Below are 21,516 nucleotides of genomic sequence, written 5' to 3'. Positions count from 1 at the left end.
AATGTTAGAATAAATCAATAGAATTAAACATCTCTAGAGTACAAAAATTGAGTTGGTCTATGGAAGAGAATGAGATAAAATGATATAATGTAATATCGACATTTAGTAAATACATATGTTAGATTCAGTTGTAATTATAGATTAGATATAAATACAAAGTACATAATACTAGTGCATATAGTACAATAGTACATAATAATATCTCACCAAAGTCGCCAGAACTTCCTGCATCAATAGTGAATTCACATGGTATCATTGGAAAATCAGTTAAGATTGGGATATAAGCCTAAACTGGCTCATAATCAAAATCAAGAAAATATGTCGCCGTTTGGGTCTGTAGAGAGGGATAAAATAAAAATCTTCATTTTGCAAAGAATTGTGGGAAAAAATTACAACTTAACCACTTAAGGACCGCCGTATTGCCAATGTACGTCATCACAATGGCACAGGCAGGCACAAGCACGTACATGTACGTGCCTGCCTTCCAGCGGGTGGGAGGTCCGATCGGACCCCCTCCCGCTGGATACAGCGGTCCCTTTCGGTGCCGGAGCGATCCGCGATGAGGGGATAGCCGTTGGTTTCTGGCCATCCCCTCTCGATCGCTCCTGGCCAGTGACGAACTTCCTCCCCTGTGAAAATGTAAACACAGGAGGAGGAAGTGATGTCACACTCCTCGTGGCCGTCTTTTTGACCGGACAGCACGGAGTGAAGACATCCAAGTAAGTGCACCAACAGTCCACTGACACATAGGTACACATAGGCACATATTTCACCCCAGTCACCCCCCGATCGGCCCCCCGCCCCCCCCCCCCCCAGTCACAGTGTCACTAATGCAGTGTTCATTTATTTATTGATCACTACATTTAGTGTCAGTTGTGACTGTAAAAAGTGTCAGGGCAGCTAGTGTTAGGCCCCTTTAGGTCCAGGGTAGCCCCCTACCCCCCCTAATAAAGGTTTAACCCCTTGATTGCCCTCCCAGTTTACCCTTTCACCCTTTTTACCAGTGTCACTAAGCGATAGTTTTTCTGATCGCTGCAATAGTGTCACTGGTCCCGCTAGGAAGCTAGTTTTTTTTTTTTTTTTTTTTTAGGTTCAACGCCAGGTTTTTATAGCGTTAGGTACCCCGATATATAACCTAATAAAGGTTTTAACCCTTTGATTGCCCCTAGAGTTAACCCTTTCACCAGCGATCGCTGCATAAGTGTCACTGGTGACGCTGGTTAGCCAGTTAGTTATTTTAGTTAGTTAGGTTCCCCGTCAGGTTTTTATAAAGCTTCAGGTACCCCCATATAAATACCCAATAAAGGTTTTAACCCCTGATTGCCCTTAGTTAACCCTTTCACCAGTGATCACCGTATAAGTGTTACGGGTGACGCTGGTTAGGTAGTCCGCTTTTTATAGCATCAGGGCACCCGCCATTTATTACCTAATAAAGGTTTAACCCCCTGATCACCCGGCGGGTGATATAAATTTGGTTTTAGGGTCAGAAAGGGTCTGCGTCGCCCCAGGCAGTGCTAGGTTAGTGCCAGTACCGCTAACACCCACGCGCAAAGCATACACCTCCCTTAGTGGTATAGTATCCGAACAGATCAATATCTGATCTGATCAGATCTATACTAGCGTGCCCAGCAATTTAGGGTTCTAAAAAAACGCATTGTTAGCAGGATCAATCCAGATACCTGCTAGCACCTGCGTTTTGTCCCTCTGCCCAGCCCACCCAAGTGCAGTATCGATCGATCACTGTCACTTACAAAACACAACACGCATAACTGCAGCGTTCGCAGAGTCAGGCTTGATCCCTGCGATCGCTAACAGTTTTTTTTTGTAGCGTTTTATACAGTCGCTGACAGGCTAGGTGCTTTTTTACCTGTGAGTCTCACTATTGTACCCCTAAATTTAGAGCCCAAAATGGCAAAGCGAAGGTACACTAGTGAAGAGGCCTACACGTTTCTGAGCATGAAAGATAGTGAAGAGGAAGACACTAATCTGTCAGATTCAGGCTCAGAATACGAACCTGTAGAGGACAGCGCCTCCATGTCGGATAGCTCTGACGACGAAGAAGAGGTCCCTGCTAACTTCAGGCGTACCCGACCCCGATCTTCTGATGTTGTTGAGGTGCAGGAACCGCAAGTCCCTCGTATGGAGTATAGAGCCAGTACTAGCACCGCTTATCCTTTTGGTGAACTGGCAAGCACCAGCGGCCTAGTACACCCTGGACGTACATCCAGCACTGCAGTATCACGTGGTGACGTGGCGAGTCCCATAAGTGCAGTTCAAGCTGGCGAGGTGGCAAGCACAAGTAGTGTCCCGCTGCCACCAAGAAGACGAAGACAGGCCCGTCGTTCCCATAGTGCCCTTCCTGCAGAATTCGCCAATCCTGATTGGGTGCCCACCACTTCTGCAGCACCAGTACTTCCCCCATTCACTGCCCAACCCGGTATTCAGGTGGATACAGATGATTTTACGCCACTTGATTTTATTCTCTGTATTTCACGGAAGATCTCTATAGATCTATTGTGGACCAAACCAATTTATATGCTGGTCAACACATCGCCGCTAATCCCCAGTTGCCGTCTCTTGCCAGAGATTGGAAACCAGTTACAGTTTCCGAATTTAAGACGTTTCTGGGCCTTTCCCTCAACATGGGCACACATAAATTCATGCGGATGCGGGCTTATTGGTCCACGCATCCGGCTGACCACATGCCCGTGTTCTCTAACTCCATGTCCAGGAAACGATACGAGCAGATCTTGCGGTTCTTGCACTTCAGTGACAATGAACTTTGTCGTCCACGTGGAGACCCTGAATACGATCGGCTCTACAAAATTCGGCCCCTCATAAACCACTTCAACCAACGTTTTGCAGACTTGTTTACTCCCCAAAAAGTTGTCTGTGTTAAGTCCCTGGTTGAGTTTACTGGTCGCTTGTCATTCAAACAGTACATTCCCAACAAGCGTACCAGATACGGGGTCAAGCTCTATAAGTGCTGTGACAGGGCCACAGGCTATGCATGGAGCTTTATGGTTTATGAGGGTAAAGATAGTTACGTAGAGCCGGAGAACTGCCTTGATTACATAGGAAGCGCTGGCAAGATAGTGTGGAAATTGGTGTCACCCTTATTCGGAAAGGGGTACCACTTGTACGTGGACAACTATTACACCAGCGTACCACTGTTTAGTCATTTATTTGATCATCAGATTGGAGCATGTGGCACCGTGCGACCTAATCGCCGGGGCTTTCCCCAGCGGCTTGTAGATTCCCGTCTTAGGCTGGGGGAGAGAGCCTGCTATCGGTGTAATAATTTGCTCGCTATGAAGTGGAGGGATAATAAGAATGTTTTCGTTCTTACCTCCCTTCATGCAGACACGACGGTCCAAATTTCTACGGCGACTGGTATTGTGGAGAAACCCCTCTGTGTCCACGAATATAACAAAAATATGGGAGGGGTGGACCTCAATGACCAGATGTTGGCGCCGTATCTAGCTTCCCGTAAGGCCAGACGCTGGTACAAAAAAGTGCTTACTTATTTCAATTGGCTTTGCTGAATGCTTTTGTGCTATACAAAACTTCAGGCGGGACATTAACCTTTCTTTTCTTCCAAAGAGAGGTTGTCACAGAGCTTCTGTATCCAGAGGATTCTGTACCTCACCATTCCCAACCAAATGCAGTAAGCCGGCTGCATGAGAGGCATTATTCTTATGTCCTCCCGAGTACCCCTACCCAACGAGCCCCCCAAAAAAGATGTCGTGTCTGTACCAAGCGCGGATTTAGGCATGACACCAGTTCTTATTGTCCACGCTGTCCTGGCAATCCTGGTCTTTGTCAGGGTGAGTGTTTTGAACGCTACCACACACTAGTGAAGTATTAGCGTAGGGTACAGCATTTCACAGGCTAGGCACACTAACACAGAGTCTCCCAAGATGCCATCGCATTTTGAGAGACCCGAACCGTTACAGTTGTTACAGTTTACAGTTCAAAAAAAAGTGTATAAAAACCAAAAATAGTTGTCGTTTTATTTCTCTCTCTCTCTCTCTCTCTCTCTCTCTCTCTCTCTCTCTCTCTCTCTCTCTCTCTCTCTCTCTCTCTCTCTCTCTCTCTCTCTCTCTCTCTCTCTCTCTCTCTCTCTCTCTCTCTCTCTCTCTCTCTCTCTCTCTCTCTCTCTCTCTCTCTCTCTCTCTCTCTCTCTCTCTCTCTCTCTCTCTCTCTCTCTCTCTCTCTCTCTCTCTCTCTCTCCCCCCCCTCAAATTTTTTATACTTTACTGTTTACTGTGTTATTGTTAACCATTTATTTATCTTGACAGCAACAGCGTTTGCTCCCACGATACATAAAGCCGCGACTCCAGTGCTGTAGGAGGTGATTTCACCACCACAGTTAAAAAAGAGCATATATGCCGAAGCATGGGGGCATAAGGGGTGGAGGAGCGATTTTGCTCCTAATGCCGCGTACATACGGTCAAAATTCCGACGGAGGGCTTGCCCGTGGAAAAGTTTGAACGTATATACGCGGCATAACTTTTTTGCGGGAGGATGCCCCCATGCTTCGGCATATATAAATGGTGCATGTATGTCCATCATTAGAAGTGGGTGGAGGAAGGGAGGTATCTAATGGTGAGCATACCCACCGATCAATCTTTTTTTTTTCGTTCAGACAACATAACTCTCAGTAAATAGCTTGGGGTGTCTACTTTCCAAAATGGGGTAATTTGGGGGGGGGGGGGGGGTTTGTGCTATTTTGGCATTGTATGCCCTTCGAAACTGTAATAGGTAGTGAGGAGTGAAATAAAAAAATTGCGCCCTTAGAAATCCAGAAGGTGGCGATTGGTTTTTGGGGCCCTGTACGCAGCTAGGCTCCCAAAAAGTCCCACATATGTGGTATCCCCATACTCAGGAGAAGCAGCAAAATGTATTTTGGGGTGCAATTCCACATATAACCATGGCATGTGTGAGCAATATATAATTTAGTGACAACTTTTTGTAAAAAAAAAATATATATTTTTTTTGTCATTATTCAATCCCTTGGGACAAAAAAAAAAAAAAAAATATTCAATAGTCTCAAGATGGCCCTCGGCAAATAGCTTGGGGTGTCTACTTTCCAAAATGGGGTCATTTGGGGGGGTTTTGTGCCATCTTGGCATTTTATGGCCGTCAAAACTGTGATAGGTAGTGATGAGTAAAATAAAACATTTATGCTCTTAGAAATCCTGAAGGCGGTGCTTGGTTTTCGGGGCCCCGTACGCGGCTAGGCTCCAAAAAAGTCCCACATATGTGGTATCCCTGTACTCAGGAGAAGCAGCAGAATGTATTTTGGGGTGTCATTTCACATATGCCCATAGCATGTGTGAGCAATATATCATTTAGTGACAATTTTGTGCAAAAAAAAAAAGTTTGTAATATTCCCGCAACTTGTGGCAAAATATAAAATATTCCATGGACTCAACATGCCTCTCAGTAAATAGCTTGGGGTGTCTACTTTCCAAAATGGGGTCATTTTGGGGGGTTTTGTGCTATTTTGGCATTTTATGGCCTTCGAAACTGTGATAGGTAGTGAGGGGTGAAATCAAAAATTTGCACCCTTAGAAATCCTGAAGGTGGTGATTGGTTTTCAGGGTGCCGTGCGCGACTAGACTCCCAAAAAGTCCCACACATGTGGTATCCCCGTACTCGGGAGAAGTAGCGGAATATATTTTGGGGTGCAATTCCACATATAACTATGGCATGTGTGAGCAATACATCATTTAGTGACAACTTTTTGTAAATTTTTTTTTTTTTGTCATTATTCAATCCCTTAGGACAAAAAAAATATTCAATGGGCTCAACATACCCATCAGCAGTTTCCTTGGGGTGTCTACTTTCCAAAATGGGGTCATTTGGGGGGCGGTTTGTACTGCCCTGCCATTTTAGCCCCTCAAGAAATGAGATAGGCAGTCATAAATTAAAAGCTGTGTAAGTTCCAGAAAATGTACTCTAGTTTGTAGACGCTATAACTTTTGCGCAAACCAAAAAATATACGCTTATTGACATTTTTTTTTACTAAAGACATGTGGCTGAATAAATTTTGCCCTCAATGTATGACTAAAATTTAGTTTATTCGATTTTTCTTATAACAAAAAGAAGAAAATATCATTTTTTTTCAAAATTTTCGCTCTTTTTCCATTTATATCGCAAAAAATAAAAATCGCAGAGGCAATCAAATACCATCAAAAGAAAGCTCTATTTGTGGGAAGAAAAGGACACAAATTTCGTTTGGGTGCAATATTGCATGACCGCGCATTTACCAGTTAAAGCAGCGCAGTGCAAAATTGTAAAAAGACCCCTGGTCCTTAAGGTGTTTATTGGTCCGGATCTCAAGTGGTTAAAAAAACTCATCATGCTACTTACTTAATACCTTGGAATGTCTACTTTGTAAAAAGGGGTCATTTGGGGGGTATTTGTACTTTCCTGACTTGTTAGTGTCACAAGAAATGAGATGCACCTGATGTACTGAAGGCCTGATCAGAAGTGATCAATTTTAAGTGATTGGCACCATAGTTTGTAGACTCTATAACTTTCACAAAGACCAAATAATATACACTAATGTGGGTTACCGTATATACTCGAGTATAAGCCGAGATTTTCAGCCTCTTTTTTGAGGCTGAAAGTGCCCCCCTCGGCTTATACTCGAGTCATCGCCATCTGCCTGCCCGATCAGCGTGTCGAGCAGACAGACGGCGGCCATTCTACTATTCAAAAGCCGCGCCTCCCTGTCTGTGATAGGCGGAACACTCAATTTCCCAGCAGTCAGTGTTCCGCCTATCACGGACATCCGCTCATTCTCATACTACGGACGAGGATGAGAGGATGTCCGTGATAGGCGGAACACTGACTGCTGGGAAATTGAGTGTTCCGCCTATCACAGACAGGGAGGCGCGGCTTTTGAACAGAGGAATGGCCGCCGTCTGTCAGACGAGGAGAGCATGGCACACAGAGGCTGCAGATCAGCACAGGTAGGCAGGGACGGACGGGACACAGGGACGGACACAGGGACGGACGGGACACAGGGATGTCTCACCCTCGGCTTATACACGAGTCAATAAGTTTCCCAGTTTTTTTGTGGTAAATTGGGGGCCTCGGCTTATATTCGGGTCGGCCTATACTCGAGTATATACGGTATTTTTACCAAAGATATGTAGCAGTATAAATTTTGGCCAAAATGTATGAAGAAAAAGTACTAAGCAAAAATTTATGACAGAAACAAAGAAAAAGGCCTTTTTTTCCACAAAATTTACGTTTTATTTTATTTATAGCACAAAAAATAAAAAACTCACTAGTGATTAAATGCCACTAAAAGAAAGCTCTATTTGTGTGGAAAAAAGGACGCAAGTTTCATATGGGTACAGTGTTGCATGACTGAGTAATTGTCATTCAAACTGTGAGAGCGCTGAAAGCTGAAAATTGGTCTGGTCAGGAAGGGGGTGTAACTGCACTGTTCTGAGGTGGTTAATGATCAGTAAGGGCTTTTTTTTTTCATTTATTTTTATAAATTTCACAAGATGTGAATAGTTTTAAAAATGTCAGGCAATTTTGGATAATGTCATTTTTTTTGCCATTTCAAGGGTGCACACACAAAACGGCAAAAAAAACTTTACAAGCCAAAAGATGTGTTAGCATTTTTTTGGTTTTACATTTGTTTTAAGAGTGTGATTATGTAGCCTCTAACAAAGTTCCAGAATACTATGTGGTCATGATATTCTGTACATTTGGCTGTGATTGTTTTATTTTGAGAATGGTAGCTCTAAAACACCTTTATTTCTAGATCAAATATCATGAAGAGTTTGAGAAGAGCCGGATGGGAGGTGTTTCCATTGATGCAGGAGATGAACGTCGAGGTTCTGAAGATGGTGGCAATTATCGCCGAACTCCCTCAGAGAGCATGCCCCCCCATCAACCCCCAGCCAGTAGCTCAGGTAATGGAGCAAAACCAAAACCTTTATGCTTATGTAGAGCAACCAGACCTTTATTATATATATTTTTGTATATATTCAAATTGCATCTGTTCTCAGACCATGGATATTAAAGTATTTACTTTAAGTATTTAATTTATCGTTCATTATCCACTTGTCGACTGCGCTATAGCCGAATGACTACTACAGTGCAGACGTCTAGTTCTGGGACACCTTCATAGGATGGCACCTGTGATCGCACCTGCTGCTGGGTGCAGGCGACATGCCTTGTGATCGCCGTGTCCACTGGACAGTGCTGATCAGATTCCACAGTCCAACCCACAGCTAATCAAAAGTAAACAGATGCCACCAATCGTGCCTACCAGTGCCGCCAATCGGTTCCCACCAGTGCCTCATCGTCACCCATCAGTGCTGCCCACCAGTGCCACCTATCTGTTCCCATCAATGCAGCCTTATCAGCGCACATCAGTGAAGTAAAAATTACCTCTTTGCAAAATTTTATAACAAACTAGTCTTGTTTTTGTTTCGTACATCATAGGGCACAGAGCCTCAAGTATTTACTTAGTGGGTTATGGGCCTACCTTCAGGTGTTGATACTGGTATAAACAATACAGGAAGTTGACTTCCCTATATAACCTCTCCTCCTTCCAGGAGTACCTCAGTTTTTTTGCCAGTGTCTAAGATGTTGGTCATGAGTGAAGATGTGCTCTGAGGAACTCCTAGAGGGATCCATGACTGATTTAAAGAACCTCCACAACAGATACATCCTTGCCACTGAGGCCATAGGATGGTACCTGGACCTCGGTTCAAGAACAAGGTTTTTTGCCTGTAACGCTCCTCTCCGTGAAATGGACCCTAGGAACCAAGACTCTTTTTGGTCTTGTCACATTTCCTAAAGTTGTCCTGAGGGGTGCTATACAAAGCCCAAAGGATCTGGTGTGTCAGCAGCATCCTGCAGCGAGGACAAGGTAGGGGAAAAGGCTATGCTTTTTCCTTCATGTATCTTATATGCCTAAAGTATGTCTCTTTAAGGGGGCTAAAAATTTGCACACCTATGCATGCCTGTTCAGCAGCGCTGTCTCACTATATGTATAGTCCCAGCAGAGGGCAAAAAACTTTGGGGAAAGGATATCTGTTTTTTTCTTTTATGCACCTTGGTGCAATGTTGTCAGTTGCTGGGGATAAAGTAAAAAAAAAAGACAAAGATTCTGTAGATGCTATAAAAGATTCTATTCACCAGGCTTCACGCCTGGTGCTTGTACTTATACACAAGTGAAGGACCCTTTGGTTAAAGGGTTGGTCAGCTGAAACACCTTGTAAGAAACTTCTAACTTGGACAAATACATTCATACAACTTCCAGTGGAAAAAGAGTTCTCTATTTTCTTTTGACTGGAAAAAAAAACGTCCTTTGTTTAAACAAACTTTTTCCCCCGCGCCAAGGGCATCCACCTCTAGGCAGGGACGACATCCTCCACTGTCAATCTACGGGAAGATCCCAGGGTCAAACCCAGGCACAAAGGAAGACCTGGGGCCGCAAGCCTTGAAAGCAGAACACCAGGGCCTCGTGATGAAGAGGCATCCCACCTCACCAAGGTGGGGGGGGGAGACTTCTGAGGTACTCAGAAGTCTGGCAAGAGGAGATTCAGGACAAATGGACTCTCTCCATAGTGTCACGTTTTCTGAGATCAAACGTTCCCAGGGATCCAGGCAAAAGGCAATCCCTGTTACATGCATTAGACCAATTATTGGCTCAAGGGGTGATTAGACAGATTCCCAAACAAGAGCAAGGTTTGGGGTTCTACTCAAACCTATTTACGATGCCAAAGCCAAATGGGGATATCGGACCAATTCTAGATCTACGGAATCTAAATTTGGTTCCTGAGGATCCGCTCCTTTCGCATGGAGTCAATCAAATTAGTTGTTTCTATTCTACAAGGAGGAGAACTTCTGGCATCCATCGACATCAGAGATGCATATCTGCAGGTCCCTATATTTCCTCCTCACCAGAGGTTTCTGCTTTTCGAAGTAGAAGAAAAGCACTTTCACTTTGTAGCTTTGCCCTTCTGGCTTGCTACAGCACCCCGGATATTCACAAGTACTAGACCCACCTCTAGCCAGGTTAAGGGCACAGGGCATAACTAACTGTCTTGGCTTATTTGGATCATCTGTTGATAGACCAGTCAGTGACTCGCTTGAAGCAAGGCGTAGCCATTACAAGCAGTTACTTGGAAGACCTGGGTTGGATTACCAAACTAAAGAAGTCCTTCCTAAGCCACTAAAGAGGTTGGAGTATTTGGGCATGATCGTAGACACAGCCCAGAAAAGGGTCTTCTTGCCTCCCACAAAGACAAGTTCCATACAGGATAGAGGTCGACCGATATATCGGCCAATATTTGCCTTTTTTTAAATAATTGGCATCGGCCGATTGTGCTGATAAAAAGCCGCGGGACTTTGAAATGACTTCTGTAATAGAAGTCAGTGTAAGTTGCCTGAGTCGTCATAGAAACGTCTTTCCTCCTCTCTGGGCAGTCTGCGAAGAAAAGAACAGAAAGATACAATGTTTACACTTGAATGAATGAAATCATCTCTGTGTGTAGAAGTTCTCAGTTTAACCATTTAAAGACTAAATCTTTTCTGACACTTGTTGCTTACAAGTAAAAATCCTGTATTTTCTGCCAGAAAATCACTTAGACCCCCCAAAAATTATATATATTTTTTTAGCAGAGATCCTAGGGAATAAAATAGCGGTTGTTGCAATATTTTATGTCACACGGCATTTGCACAGAGGTCTTTCAATTGCATTTTTTTGGGAAAAAAATACACTATTTAAAAAATAAAATAAAAACAGTAAAGTTAACCCATTTTTTTTTTCATCCAAAAGTTTTGACTACCTGTTTTTATTATATAGGTTTTTTTTTTTGTTTTTTTTTTATCTAAATCATACATACAAGTAAACTGATTGGAGGTTTGTTTTGTTTAATAAATGTTTTAAATGTAAGAAATTTTCTGTATCACTTATGAAGACTGCTTTCACACTGGAGCGGGCAGGCGTTGATGGTAAAACGCAAGTTTTAGCGGCTCTTTACCATCATTTTAGCGGTGCTATTTGGCTGCTAGTGGGGCACATATAACCCAGCTAGCGGCCAAGGAAGAGGTTAAATGCGCCCATGAAGCACTGCTGCCAAATCGCATTGCATGTGCTTCGTCAGTGGTGCCCATTCATATCAATGGGCAGGAGTGGTGGAGGAGCGGTATACACCACTCCAAACGTGCTGCTTGCAGGACCTTTTTTTTTTTAAGATCCTGCCAGCGCATAGCCTCAGTGTGAAAGCACTCTGTCTTTCACACAGACTGCAGGGGAGCCATTTTGCAGGCACTTTACAGGCGCTATTTTTATCCCAAAAGCGCCTGAAAAACGCCCCAGTGGGAAAGGTGTGTTAGATCAAAGGGGATTAAAAAAAAGGAAAAAAATAAATTAAATAAAATCGGCCCAAAAAATCGGCATCATATATCGGCTATCGGCCGCCATGATTTCTAAATATCGGCATCGGCCGCCATGATTTCTAAATATCGGCATCGGCCAGAGAAAAACCCATATCGGTCGACCTCTAATACAGGACCTAGTGAGGATGATCAGGTCAAGGAAAAATCCTTCAATCCGCCTTTGTATGAGGTGGTTAGGGAAGATGGTAGCTTCGTTCAAAGCAATTCCCAATGCCCAATTCCATTTGAGACCGTATCCTATTTGCTTGGAACAAGACGATTCAAGCTTTAGATTTGCCAATGCGGCTGTCCCCAAGAGTGTCCCAAAGCCTCAGTTGGTTACTATCCCAGAACCTGCTGAAGGGAAAATCCTCCAGACCAGTTATCTGGAAAATTGCAACGATAGATGCCAGCCTTTCAGGCTGGGGAGCAATACTAGAAAGGACTGTCCAGGGACAATGGTCAAGAACAGAGAGAGCATTGCCCATTAACATACTAGAGATTCGGGCAGTATATCTGGCTCTAAGGACCTGGACCTCCAAGTTAAAGATTTGTCCTGTCAGGATCCAATCCGACAATGCCACGGCTGTGGCATATATCAATCACCAAGGGGGCACCAGGAGAACCAGGTTCTAACTTGTGCAGAAGAGAATGTCCCATGCCTATCGACAGTTTTCATTCCGGGAGTAAAGAATTGTCAGGCGGACTATCTGAGTCGCCAGCAGTTATTCCCAGGGGAATGGTCTCTTCACCCCGAAGTGTTTCGGGCTGTTTGCCAAAGATAGGGGACTCCGGACGTAGATCTTCTGTTGTCCAGATTCAACATGAAGATAGTCAACTTTGTGTCCAGGACAAGGGACCCACTCGCCTACGGAACAGATGCGTTGGTGACCCCGTGGAATCAGTTCTCACTGATCTATGCATTTCCCCCGATTCAGTTGCTACCACGATCACTTTTCAGGATCAAGCTGGAAAGAAAGTCAGTGATACTGGTAGCACCAGCATGGCCCAGAAGGTCATGGTACGCAGAGATCGAAGATGGCAGTGAAGGGTTTAACGGCTTGGCTATTGAGACCCACATTCTGAAGAAACTTGGGCTTTCCAGGTCGGTCATCTACTTTGATTAATGCTAGGAAGCCAGCTTCTAAAGCTATATATTATAGAGTCTGGAAGACGTGTGTTTCTTGGTGTGAATCCAAGGGTTGGCACCCTTGGAGATATATAATAGGCAGAATTCTTGCCTTTCTACAGTTATGCGTAGAGAGGAAGTTGGCCCTGAGTTCTATTAAGGGCCAAGTCTCAGCCTTATCAATTTCATTTCAAAGACCGCTTGCTATGCATTCTTTAGTCCGGGGTTTCATGCAGGCAGTGCTGCAGATTAATCCGCCAGTTAAATCACCCTTAAGCCCTTAAACTTAGTTTTGTCTGTGTTATAAAAACAGCCATTCGAACTGTTACAGCATATTCCTTTAGTCCTTTTGACAAGGAAGCTGATATTTTTGGTTGCTATATCCATGGCAAGGAGGGTGTCAGAATTGGTTGCTCTTTCTTGTAAGGAGCCATATTTGATTATTCATGAGGACAGGGTGGTGTTACACCCTCGTCCTGATTTTTTGCCAAAGGTGGTTTCAGGCTTTCATCTGAATGAAGATATTGTCCTGCCTTCGTTTTTCCCAAGACCAGCTTCCAGGGAGAGAAGTCACTACATTGTCTTGATGTAGTGAGAGCAGTAAAGATCTATTTGAAGAAAACTGCTCAGACTCGTAAGACTGGCGTCTTATTTATTCTGCCAGAGGTCCTAAGAAAGGACAGGCAGCATCTAAATCCACTGTCGCTAAGTGGATTCTGCAAGTCATAGTTCAAACTTATGATTTTAAGGGAAATATTCCCCCTTTTCAGGTTAAGGCGCACTCTACTAAAGCAGTTGGTGCTTCTTGGGCACTGCGTCACCAGGCCTCCATGTCTCAGATCTGCAAGGTCTTCAGTACATACATTTTCAAAATGTTATCAAGTGGATGCAAGATGGAATGAGGATATCGCCTTCGGGCGCAATGTGCTGCAGGCAGCAGTAGAAGTCCTCAGGCCTGGGGGTTACACTACGGGTTGTGTCTCCCTCCCCTCAAGCAGCATTGCTATGGGACATCCCACTAAGTAAATACTTAAGGCTGTGTCCTATGATGTATGATAAAGAAAATAGGATTTTTAAAACCGCTTACCTGTAAAATCCTTTTCTTGGAGTACATCATAGGACACAGAGCTCCCGCAGAGGAGGGTAATATGGCGCTCGCTGGGGATCCCAAAAATATATTGTAGTATGATCACAAAATGTTAGTATAAAAGATTGGTCGTCTTTATATAGCCAAAATATATCGATTTTTGGGTGAGTTTTGAGTATATCCACACACCAGTATCCTCGATGAGAAGTTCAGGGTCTTTGTAGATCATCAAGGTGGTCCGTGAGGGGGATCAGCAGTACAGGCTGTACCCTAAAGGGCTGCCAGTCTTAAAGCAAGAAGTAGCTCTAGGAAACAATGGAATAGAGAAAGAGACGGCGCCCTCTAAGTGCAGCAATAAAGTTGCTCAAATTTATTAAAAATGGTTAAATACTCACATTAAATTAGTGGTGTACAGGCACATCAGGGATGTAATGTTTCACCCGTATGTCCATGGGGGCGACTCGCAGGGCTGTAAGGCAAGGTTTCAGGCATCTGACTTTTTGACCGATGGTTGGTGTTTTGGTCTATTCCATGCATTTCCTCGGAATGGTCAGAGCAGCCGGGGTAGTGCTGGTAGCTGTGGTGCCTTTGGTCCGATGTTCAAGGAGTCGGTGTCCTCAGGAGACGGGCTGGGCAAATCGGCGCTTCGGAGCATGCATGCTCCATCAGGCTTTAGTAAGAGCTCCCGCCACTCTGTTTTATGGGGTGAGAGTATATTGCTTGGCTACAAAAACTGAGGTACTCCCGGAAGGAGGAGGGGTTATATAGGGGAGTCAACTTCCTGTATTGGTTATATAGGGGAGTCAACTTCCTATATTGGTTATACCAGTGTCAACACCTGAAGGTAGGCCCATAACCCACTAAGTAAATACTTGAGGCTCTGTGTCCTATGATGTACTCCAAGAAAATGATTTTACAGGTAAGCTGTTTTAAAAATCTTATTTTTTGGCTGACATCCTAGGAGGATGGAGGTCTTATTCATATATTGATCAAGAATTTTTTCTTTAACCAAGACACTACATGCTACTGAGCCGGGCTTTCTATGTTACTATCCAGATCAGTTTATCCTTGGCAACCCCTTAGAGTCTGTATCTTGCCTCGGCTGGACTAAACATTGCAGGGTCTGCCTGGAATGTGACCATCCACATTAGGCTCTGCCAGTGGTATTTTACAGATTTCTCCTTTACTGCCGCAAAGTACTGTCAAAGACCAGAGCTGTGGCGCTCATTCATTCCTTGCTCTTACTGCCAATTTCTTTCATTCGGCATGGGATACTGTCTTTCTGCTGTTGCCCCTATGTTGAATAAACTTTGCTGCTGCTTACAATGACTTGGTCACCTTCAGCTATTAACCTCTTCTTCATAAGCAGTTGGTTATGAGTAAACCAACATTTTTACTTGGTGTGTTTTTTTGTTTTGTTTTTGTATTTGTTGCCACAGGGGTTATTCCTGAGCATTGTGTAAAAAGGCTGTTTGATCCTGCCTTCTTTGATCTGATCCTCCCCTTCTTCCACAATCCCTAATCCATCTCCCAATGGAACACCGCCTTGGGGGCACTCTGCACCTGCTAATTTTGGTGTGTATAGCTAGGTTTTTTTTGGGGGGGGAGGGGGGGGTGCGTGTGGTCGGCACAGGGCCATCAGTACTGTTCAGAGGGTCCAGAGTCATGCAGCCTCCTCCTACAGTCTGAGGAGAATGAAAACTCCTCCTACAAGCTTTAACCAGTGCTCGGCCAGATACTGATAGAAGTCACAAGACTGCTGGTGAGAAAAGGTATTTAGCAGTTTAAATTGACTAAAATAATTGCATTTTCATGTTCTGTGTACTGTGGGAGACCAGTTATAATGAATGCAGGGTCCTGGATTTACTAACACTTAAAGTCCAAGATGGTATCCCTCACCCTATAGTTGTCATTCTGCAAGCCCTGAAAAAGGAGGCATGTTGAGCCCCTGGAATGCGCTGCCTGTTGCAACTTAAATCTTTTAATGGACTGCACAAACTAGTTTGGGACTTCCATCAATTCAATACTTTAATAATGGTTCTAGGGCTGCCTGTCACATCCCTCTTAAAAGACCAGACGCAGGCATCCTGGATTGTTGTCCCATACTTGAGCCAACTCACTGATTCAGATTTTGGTTTAACCTCCTCTCAAATGGCATATCTAGGGGCCAGAAATGCTCTGCCATCCCTGCTTGAAGGCTCAAACTGCTTTCTGAAGTGGAAGGCTCTCTTCTCCTGGGTCATGTATTGTCTTGTATCTTTGCAATTTTTGATGCTTGGGATTTCCCTTGTATCTCCACTCCCCATGCAGTTTTAGATCAAGCATCTATATTTTGCTCACTTTATGGCATTTTTTTTTTTACATTTTTTCCTGAATTGAAAGCGTTCCATGAACTTAGGATCTTTAATTCTTACCCTGGTAAAAATTATCCCACTCACTCCCACAATCCGTTCCTCAATGGATTTTTCCCTAAGTTGCAAAAGTACTCCTTTGTTCTCTTTACCCATTATTGCTTTCACTGTGCCAGCGGCTTTGGAACGGGAGAATCCTCTTAGGATTTGTTCACACCATACGTGCATGAAAACTGATGGGAAAATCACACACAGCAATGAGTTTACGTCAGTTTTCAATTTTCTCTCTACTGGAGTCTGGGTACAGCCACTGAGGCAGCATTAGCTGTGTTAGCTGAACTGGATAGCTGCTGTGTAATGACCAGCTAAAGGGGAAGAAAAAAAAACCTTGTAAAGTAAGATAAAAGTATCTGCAGAGAACTGATTATATTAGTAATTTTTTTTTAATAAAAAAAAAAAAATCTAAATAGATCTAGAATGTTCACCTACTCAATGCCACAACATAACCCACATCATTCATTTACTTTGTCCTTCGATGGACAATAAAAAAAAATTATATTTTTGGTCTTGGATTTAGATAAGTGATAACCAAAGACAGATATTAATAAATACTGCTCCTATTTGTCTTCTTCGTATGTTTGTGCAGCATATCAACATCCGCGACAGCAGCAACAGCAGCCGCCTAAATATGGTTACCAGGAGCCAGTGACTCCTGTCACTACCCAGCACCCAGCCCCTGCAGGAGGAGTAAGTACCATTTCCTAAAGAGCGTTTGAAGTCTGCCAACTATTTTAAATTGATACATTTGCCATGTGAGTTTCCTTATGATTGATTATGTCTTGGCACAAGTGTGCTCAATCTGTGACCCTCCAGCTCTTGCATAACCTCAAGTCCCATGGGGCATTGCAAGGTTGACAGTTAAAAGTATGAATCCTGAAGACACAGACATAGTGGGAATTGTAGTCTCACAACAGCTGGATAGCCACAGGTTGGGCACCCATTCCTTAGCACTTTATTTAATTCACTAGTGGGCTTGGATCAACACCTTGCAGGAGTAGGATGCGAGATAAAGCAACCAATGTAGCTGACAATACCTAATGGCTAAACCCCATCTCTGCTAGGGAGCTCCATTTTATCCTGATATTCATAGAACTAGAACAGAGTGTATTTCTCAGATTTGTGGAGGGGGTTGGGATATTTTATCTTGTTGATTTTTCAGTCAAAAGCAGACTGAAGGAAAAGCTGGATATCCTAGATCCTTGTGGTCATTCAAGTTCAGACATTGACTGAATGTAGATCTTTGTCATAAATAGGGGTCCAATATTATATCCCTGCTTAAAACTCAGCAGTGGCGACTACTGCGTTGTGCATGCACTGTAGGATTACATATGACTGATGTTCCTCAGTTGCTTGTCACGGTATTTTCTCCTAAGGTGCAGAGCCTTGGGGCTCATTTTCCTGAAGGTTGGCTGCATATTCCCCAGGGAAATGTCTACTTGGGGTCACCATGTTGACTGAGCGTGTAGGAATGAGCAAATCTGCCAGGGTTCAGTTCATTGTGAGGTTCAGTGATTCTAGACTTCAATGGGGTTTCATGCAAAGTTCAGGTTTCACAAACTTTATATGCTGGTCTATGGGAGAATAATTTGTTACTAAATTTATGTCAAATAAGCGTTTCTCAAAATAGGGCATTGGTGAGCTGGAGCTGCTCCTACAGGCAGGAACCTCTCCTTTATATTTGTTACATGTCCCTATTCACACAGCATAACAAAAAAATATTAAATTTCAGCTTACTTTTTTCGCTGCTCTGTTCTGGACCTTCCAGCAAGGAAAAATCCTTTGCTTAATTTTGTAGTTTATGATGGGGCTGGGCAGTGGAGTTTGCCATAATGAATCCTGTTTCTATTGTGCAGGCAAATCTTCATTATTGATTCTACCTAGATTTCAACACTATCTTTCCTAACAAACTGTTAAAGGTGTACATGCAGGGCTCTTTCTATTGTATGTTCATGAGGTCAGATTTGAGATAGATCACTGTAACATTGGCCAAAGCAGAGAAAAGTTAAGCCCGAAAAAACTGTTAAGCTGTAATATGACATGTTTGCTTTTAGGTTTAACTCTGCTTTAAAGCTGCATGTAGTCACACGGAGCAATTCATTTTTCTCAATGTAGATCTTTGTCATAAATAGGGGTCCAATATTATATCCCTGCTTAAAACTCAGCAGTGGCGACTACTGCGTTGTGCATGCACTGTAGGATTACATATGACTGATGTTCCTCAGTTGCTTGTCACGGTATTTTCTCCTAAGGTGCAGAGCCTTGGGGCTCATTTTCCTGAAGGTTGGCTGCATATTCCCCAGGGAAATGTCTACTTGGGGTCACCATGTTGACTGAGCGTGTAGGAATGAGCAAATCTGCCAGGGTTCAGTTCATTGTGAGGTTCAGTGATTCTAGACTTCAATGGGGTTTCATGCAAAGTTCAGGTTTCACAAACTTTATATGCTGGTCTATGGGAGAATAATTTGTTACTAAATTTATGTCAAATAAGCGTTTATCAAAATAGGGCATTGGTGAGCTGGAGCTGCTCCTACAGGCAGGAACCTCTCCTTTATATTTGTTACATGTCCCTATTCACACAGCATAACAAAAAAATATTAAATTTCAGCTTACTTTTTTCGCTGCTCTGTTCTGGACCTTCCAGCAAGGAAAAATCCTTTGCTTAATTTTGTAGTTTATGATGGGGCTGGGCAGTGGAGTTTGCCATAATGAATCCTGTTTCTATTGTGCAGGCAAATCTTCATTATTGATTCTACCTAGATTTCAACACTATCTTTCCTAACAAACTGTTAAAGGTGTACATGCAGGGCTCTTTCTATTGTATGTTCATGAGGTCAGATTTGAGATAGATCACTGTAACATTGGCCAAAGCAGAGAAAAGTTAAGCCCGAAAAAACTGTTAAGCTGTAATATGACATGTTTGCTTTTAGGTTTAACTCTGCTTTAAAGCTGCATGTAGTCACACGGAGCAATTACGATTTTTATGGCCTGTCTCAGCGACTGCATACATTGGCAGCACGTATTTTGGCTGTGAAATGTTTTGTTGAAATGACATGTTTTGTTGAAGTTACAACCAGCTCAATTTTCAGGCATGCAGCATTGGTGGCTAGAAAAGGGAGGGAAGCAAGCATTGCATGCCTTTTAAAATTGGACGGGTACCTTACCACCTGGCTAAGCTTCCCTCCCTTGCAAATTAATATTGTTTAGGGACATGGGCCTTTCCCACTAAAAAGCCGCTGCTCTGAGGAAGTGGGATTAATAGTGTAGGGACTAATAGTGCAACCTGGATGCCACTTTTATAATAGGGGGACACCCAGATATCCACCCCCTTCCAGGGGAATGAGTACAGGAGTTCATTAGTACCCTTTACCTATACACATAAAGTGTTGGGAGTAAATGAACACATGCCAATTTAAAAATTTAATTAAAATAAAACAAACGCATAAATACATTTTTCCTTATTGTATAATAGAAGACATAGGATGGCAATAGTCATGGATAGGTTATATGTTGCATTCATGTGATTGGACACTGGCAAAGCCACTCAAAGCTTTGACACACCCCATATAACCCATCCCACTACACAGTCAGTTTTTTGCTAGTGTCCTTAGGTGATGTAGAAGAGAAGATAGTTATTAGTAGGAACAGTGATTTCTTCTAGCAAGGCAAACTGCACCAGGCCTGTGTGGCAGAGGGTGTCCACTTTCTGGATCAGCGAGGACTGTTCTTGGACCCCACATGAAGACTGGAGCAGGACAGACTTATGACATTTTGACTACATTGGACACGGCAAACAGGTGTTACTCCTAGGTATCTGATACAGCTGCCGCGTGTTCTACAGGTCCAAGTCCGAGGCCCACCTTTGAAGGAAGGAGGGATGGGGCTCGATCCCTAGAATAGGCCTGACCGAAGTTTCAATAAAAAGACAAAGGATAGGGGGGGTATAAATGTCTAGTTGACCATATATCAAATGCCTATTCACCAATTAGGTGTTTGCCCACCAACCAAACCACTGCATATACAAAAAAAGAAGCAGACACCCCCTTATGGTAAAGCTCCCAAAGGGGAGTGACCAAGCGGTTAATGAGGCAAAAAACGAAGCCTATTCGAGTAGGTTTAGAAGCATTAATTTAATATATTTAAAGGTCATCAATTAAATGAGTATAGTAACTCATGTAGACAACACAGTATATCACGACCTATGTCCCATCACCAAGCCAATTAAAACCATGTCACTTTTAAACGTCCAGACAAAACACACTGATCAGTGCGGTGCCCTGCAATGCAACATAATATTGCCAACGTGTGTAGCTCATATAGGCCCCAGGACTCCCCTAATTCTCCTACTGCCCTACATAGATCACATGTGTGCAACACTTAAGTAAACAAGGTTGATGGCCCCTAATTCATGCAGCAGCCTGGGCTGCAAAGTCCTGTATATGGTTAAGCATTAAATCTCAGTTGACAGATGAGTCTGAGCCCTGCAATCGTCGCCTCACCGGACCGAGGCTTAGAAATCCCCTCGGCTTAATCTCCAAAACGTCCACCATCAGGAGGGACGCTTCGGAGCACGCCATTTGGTCGGCGGCGTCACATGGGCGGCCCCAACTAATCAGATCCTGTGTAGCCCATCCTGTCAGTGGGGAAGAAGTAGAGAGAATGCCGAGGGGATTTCGAAGTCCCGGTCCGGTGAGGCGGCAATAGCAGGGCTCAGAACAGGACATCGCCGCGCTGCAGGTGAGCGGGAAAGGGGGGGATGAGGAGGGGGTTCTGTGTAAGTTCACCTGACAGATCTTTTTGTTTGATAACATTAGGTTATCAAACAAGATGGCAATAAAATAAGACGCAATACTCTTTGCTTTAATCAAATTTAACCACCTCAGCGCCAGAAGGTTCACCCCCATTCCTGGCCAGGCCATTATTTCCGATGCGGCACTGCGTTGCTTTGATACGTGCAACACTGTACCCAAATCTATTTTTTCCCCCACAAATAAAGCTTTTTTTTTTTTTTTTTGGTGTTTTTGATTATAGCGCAAAAAAAGTTGACAATTTTGAAAAAAATATAAATTTTTTACTTTCTGCTATAAAACATATCCAATAAAATGTAAAAAAAAAAAAGTCTAATTTCATCAATTTAGGCCAATATGTTTTCTGCTACATGGCTTTGTTAAAAATCCCAATAAGCATATATTGATTGGTTTGTGCAAAAGTTTTATAGCATCTACAATCTATGGGCTATATATACAGCAGACAAATCGGACACCTGACACCTTTATATTGTGTTTTTTATAATTTATGTGTGTGTATATATGTGTGTGTACCCAAGAGCACACACATACATGCAGCGCTACTACAGTGACTATGCACAAACTCCACTATGTACAAATTGTACCTGAAAATTCAATATGCATAATCCATAAAAAAAAATCTTGATGGTTGTAGTTCAGTGTTAACCTTCTGTCACCATG

The 21,516-nt window shown here is 43.3% G+C and overlaps 1 protein-coding gene across 1 annotated transcript in view; it reads left to right on the top strand.

The window, feature by feature from the left end:
- The window catches only part of LASP1 (LIM and SH3 protein 1), a 273,495-nt gene that overhangs the window by 230,699 nt on the left and 21,280 nt on the right, over positions 1-21,516 (top strand). Inside the window, exons 5-6 of the mRNA XM_077459416.1 lie at positions 7,793-7,943; positions 16,638-16,738. Coding sequence (XP_077315542.1) covers positions 7,793-7,943; positions 16,638-16,738 — 252 coding nt within the window. The remainder of the gene's footprint in view (positions 1-7,792; positions 7,944-16,637; positions 16,739-21,516) is intronic.

Source organism: Lithobates pipiens, unplaced genomic scaffold (assembly GCF_037356315.1).
Source record: "Lithobates pipiens isolate NorthernLeopardFrog02 unplaced genomic scaffold, aLitPip1_a1.2 Scaffold_28, whole genome shotgun sequence".
In the NCBI taxonomy this organism is placed as follows: domain Eukaryota; kingdom Metazoa; phylum Chordata; class Amphibia; order Anura; family Ranidae; genus Lithobates; species Lithobates pipiens.
Note: the sequence above shows the minus strand (reverse complement) of the source record. Positions and strands in the feature narration are given on the sequence as shown.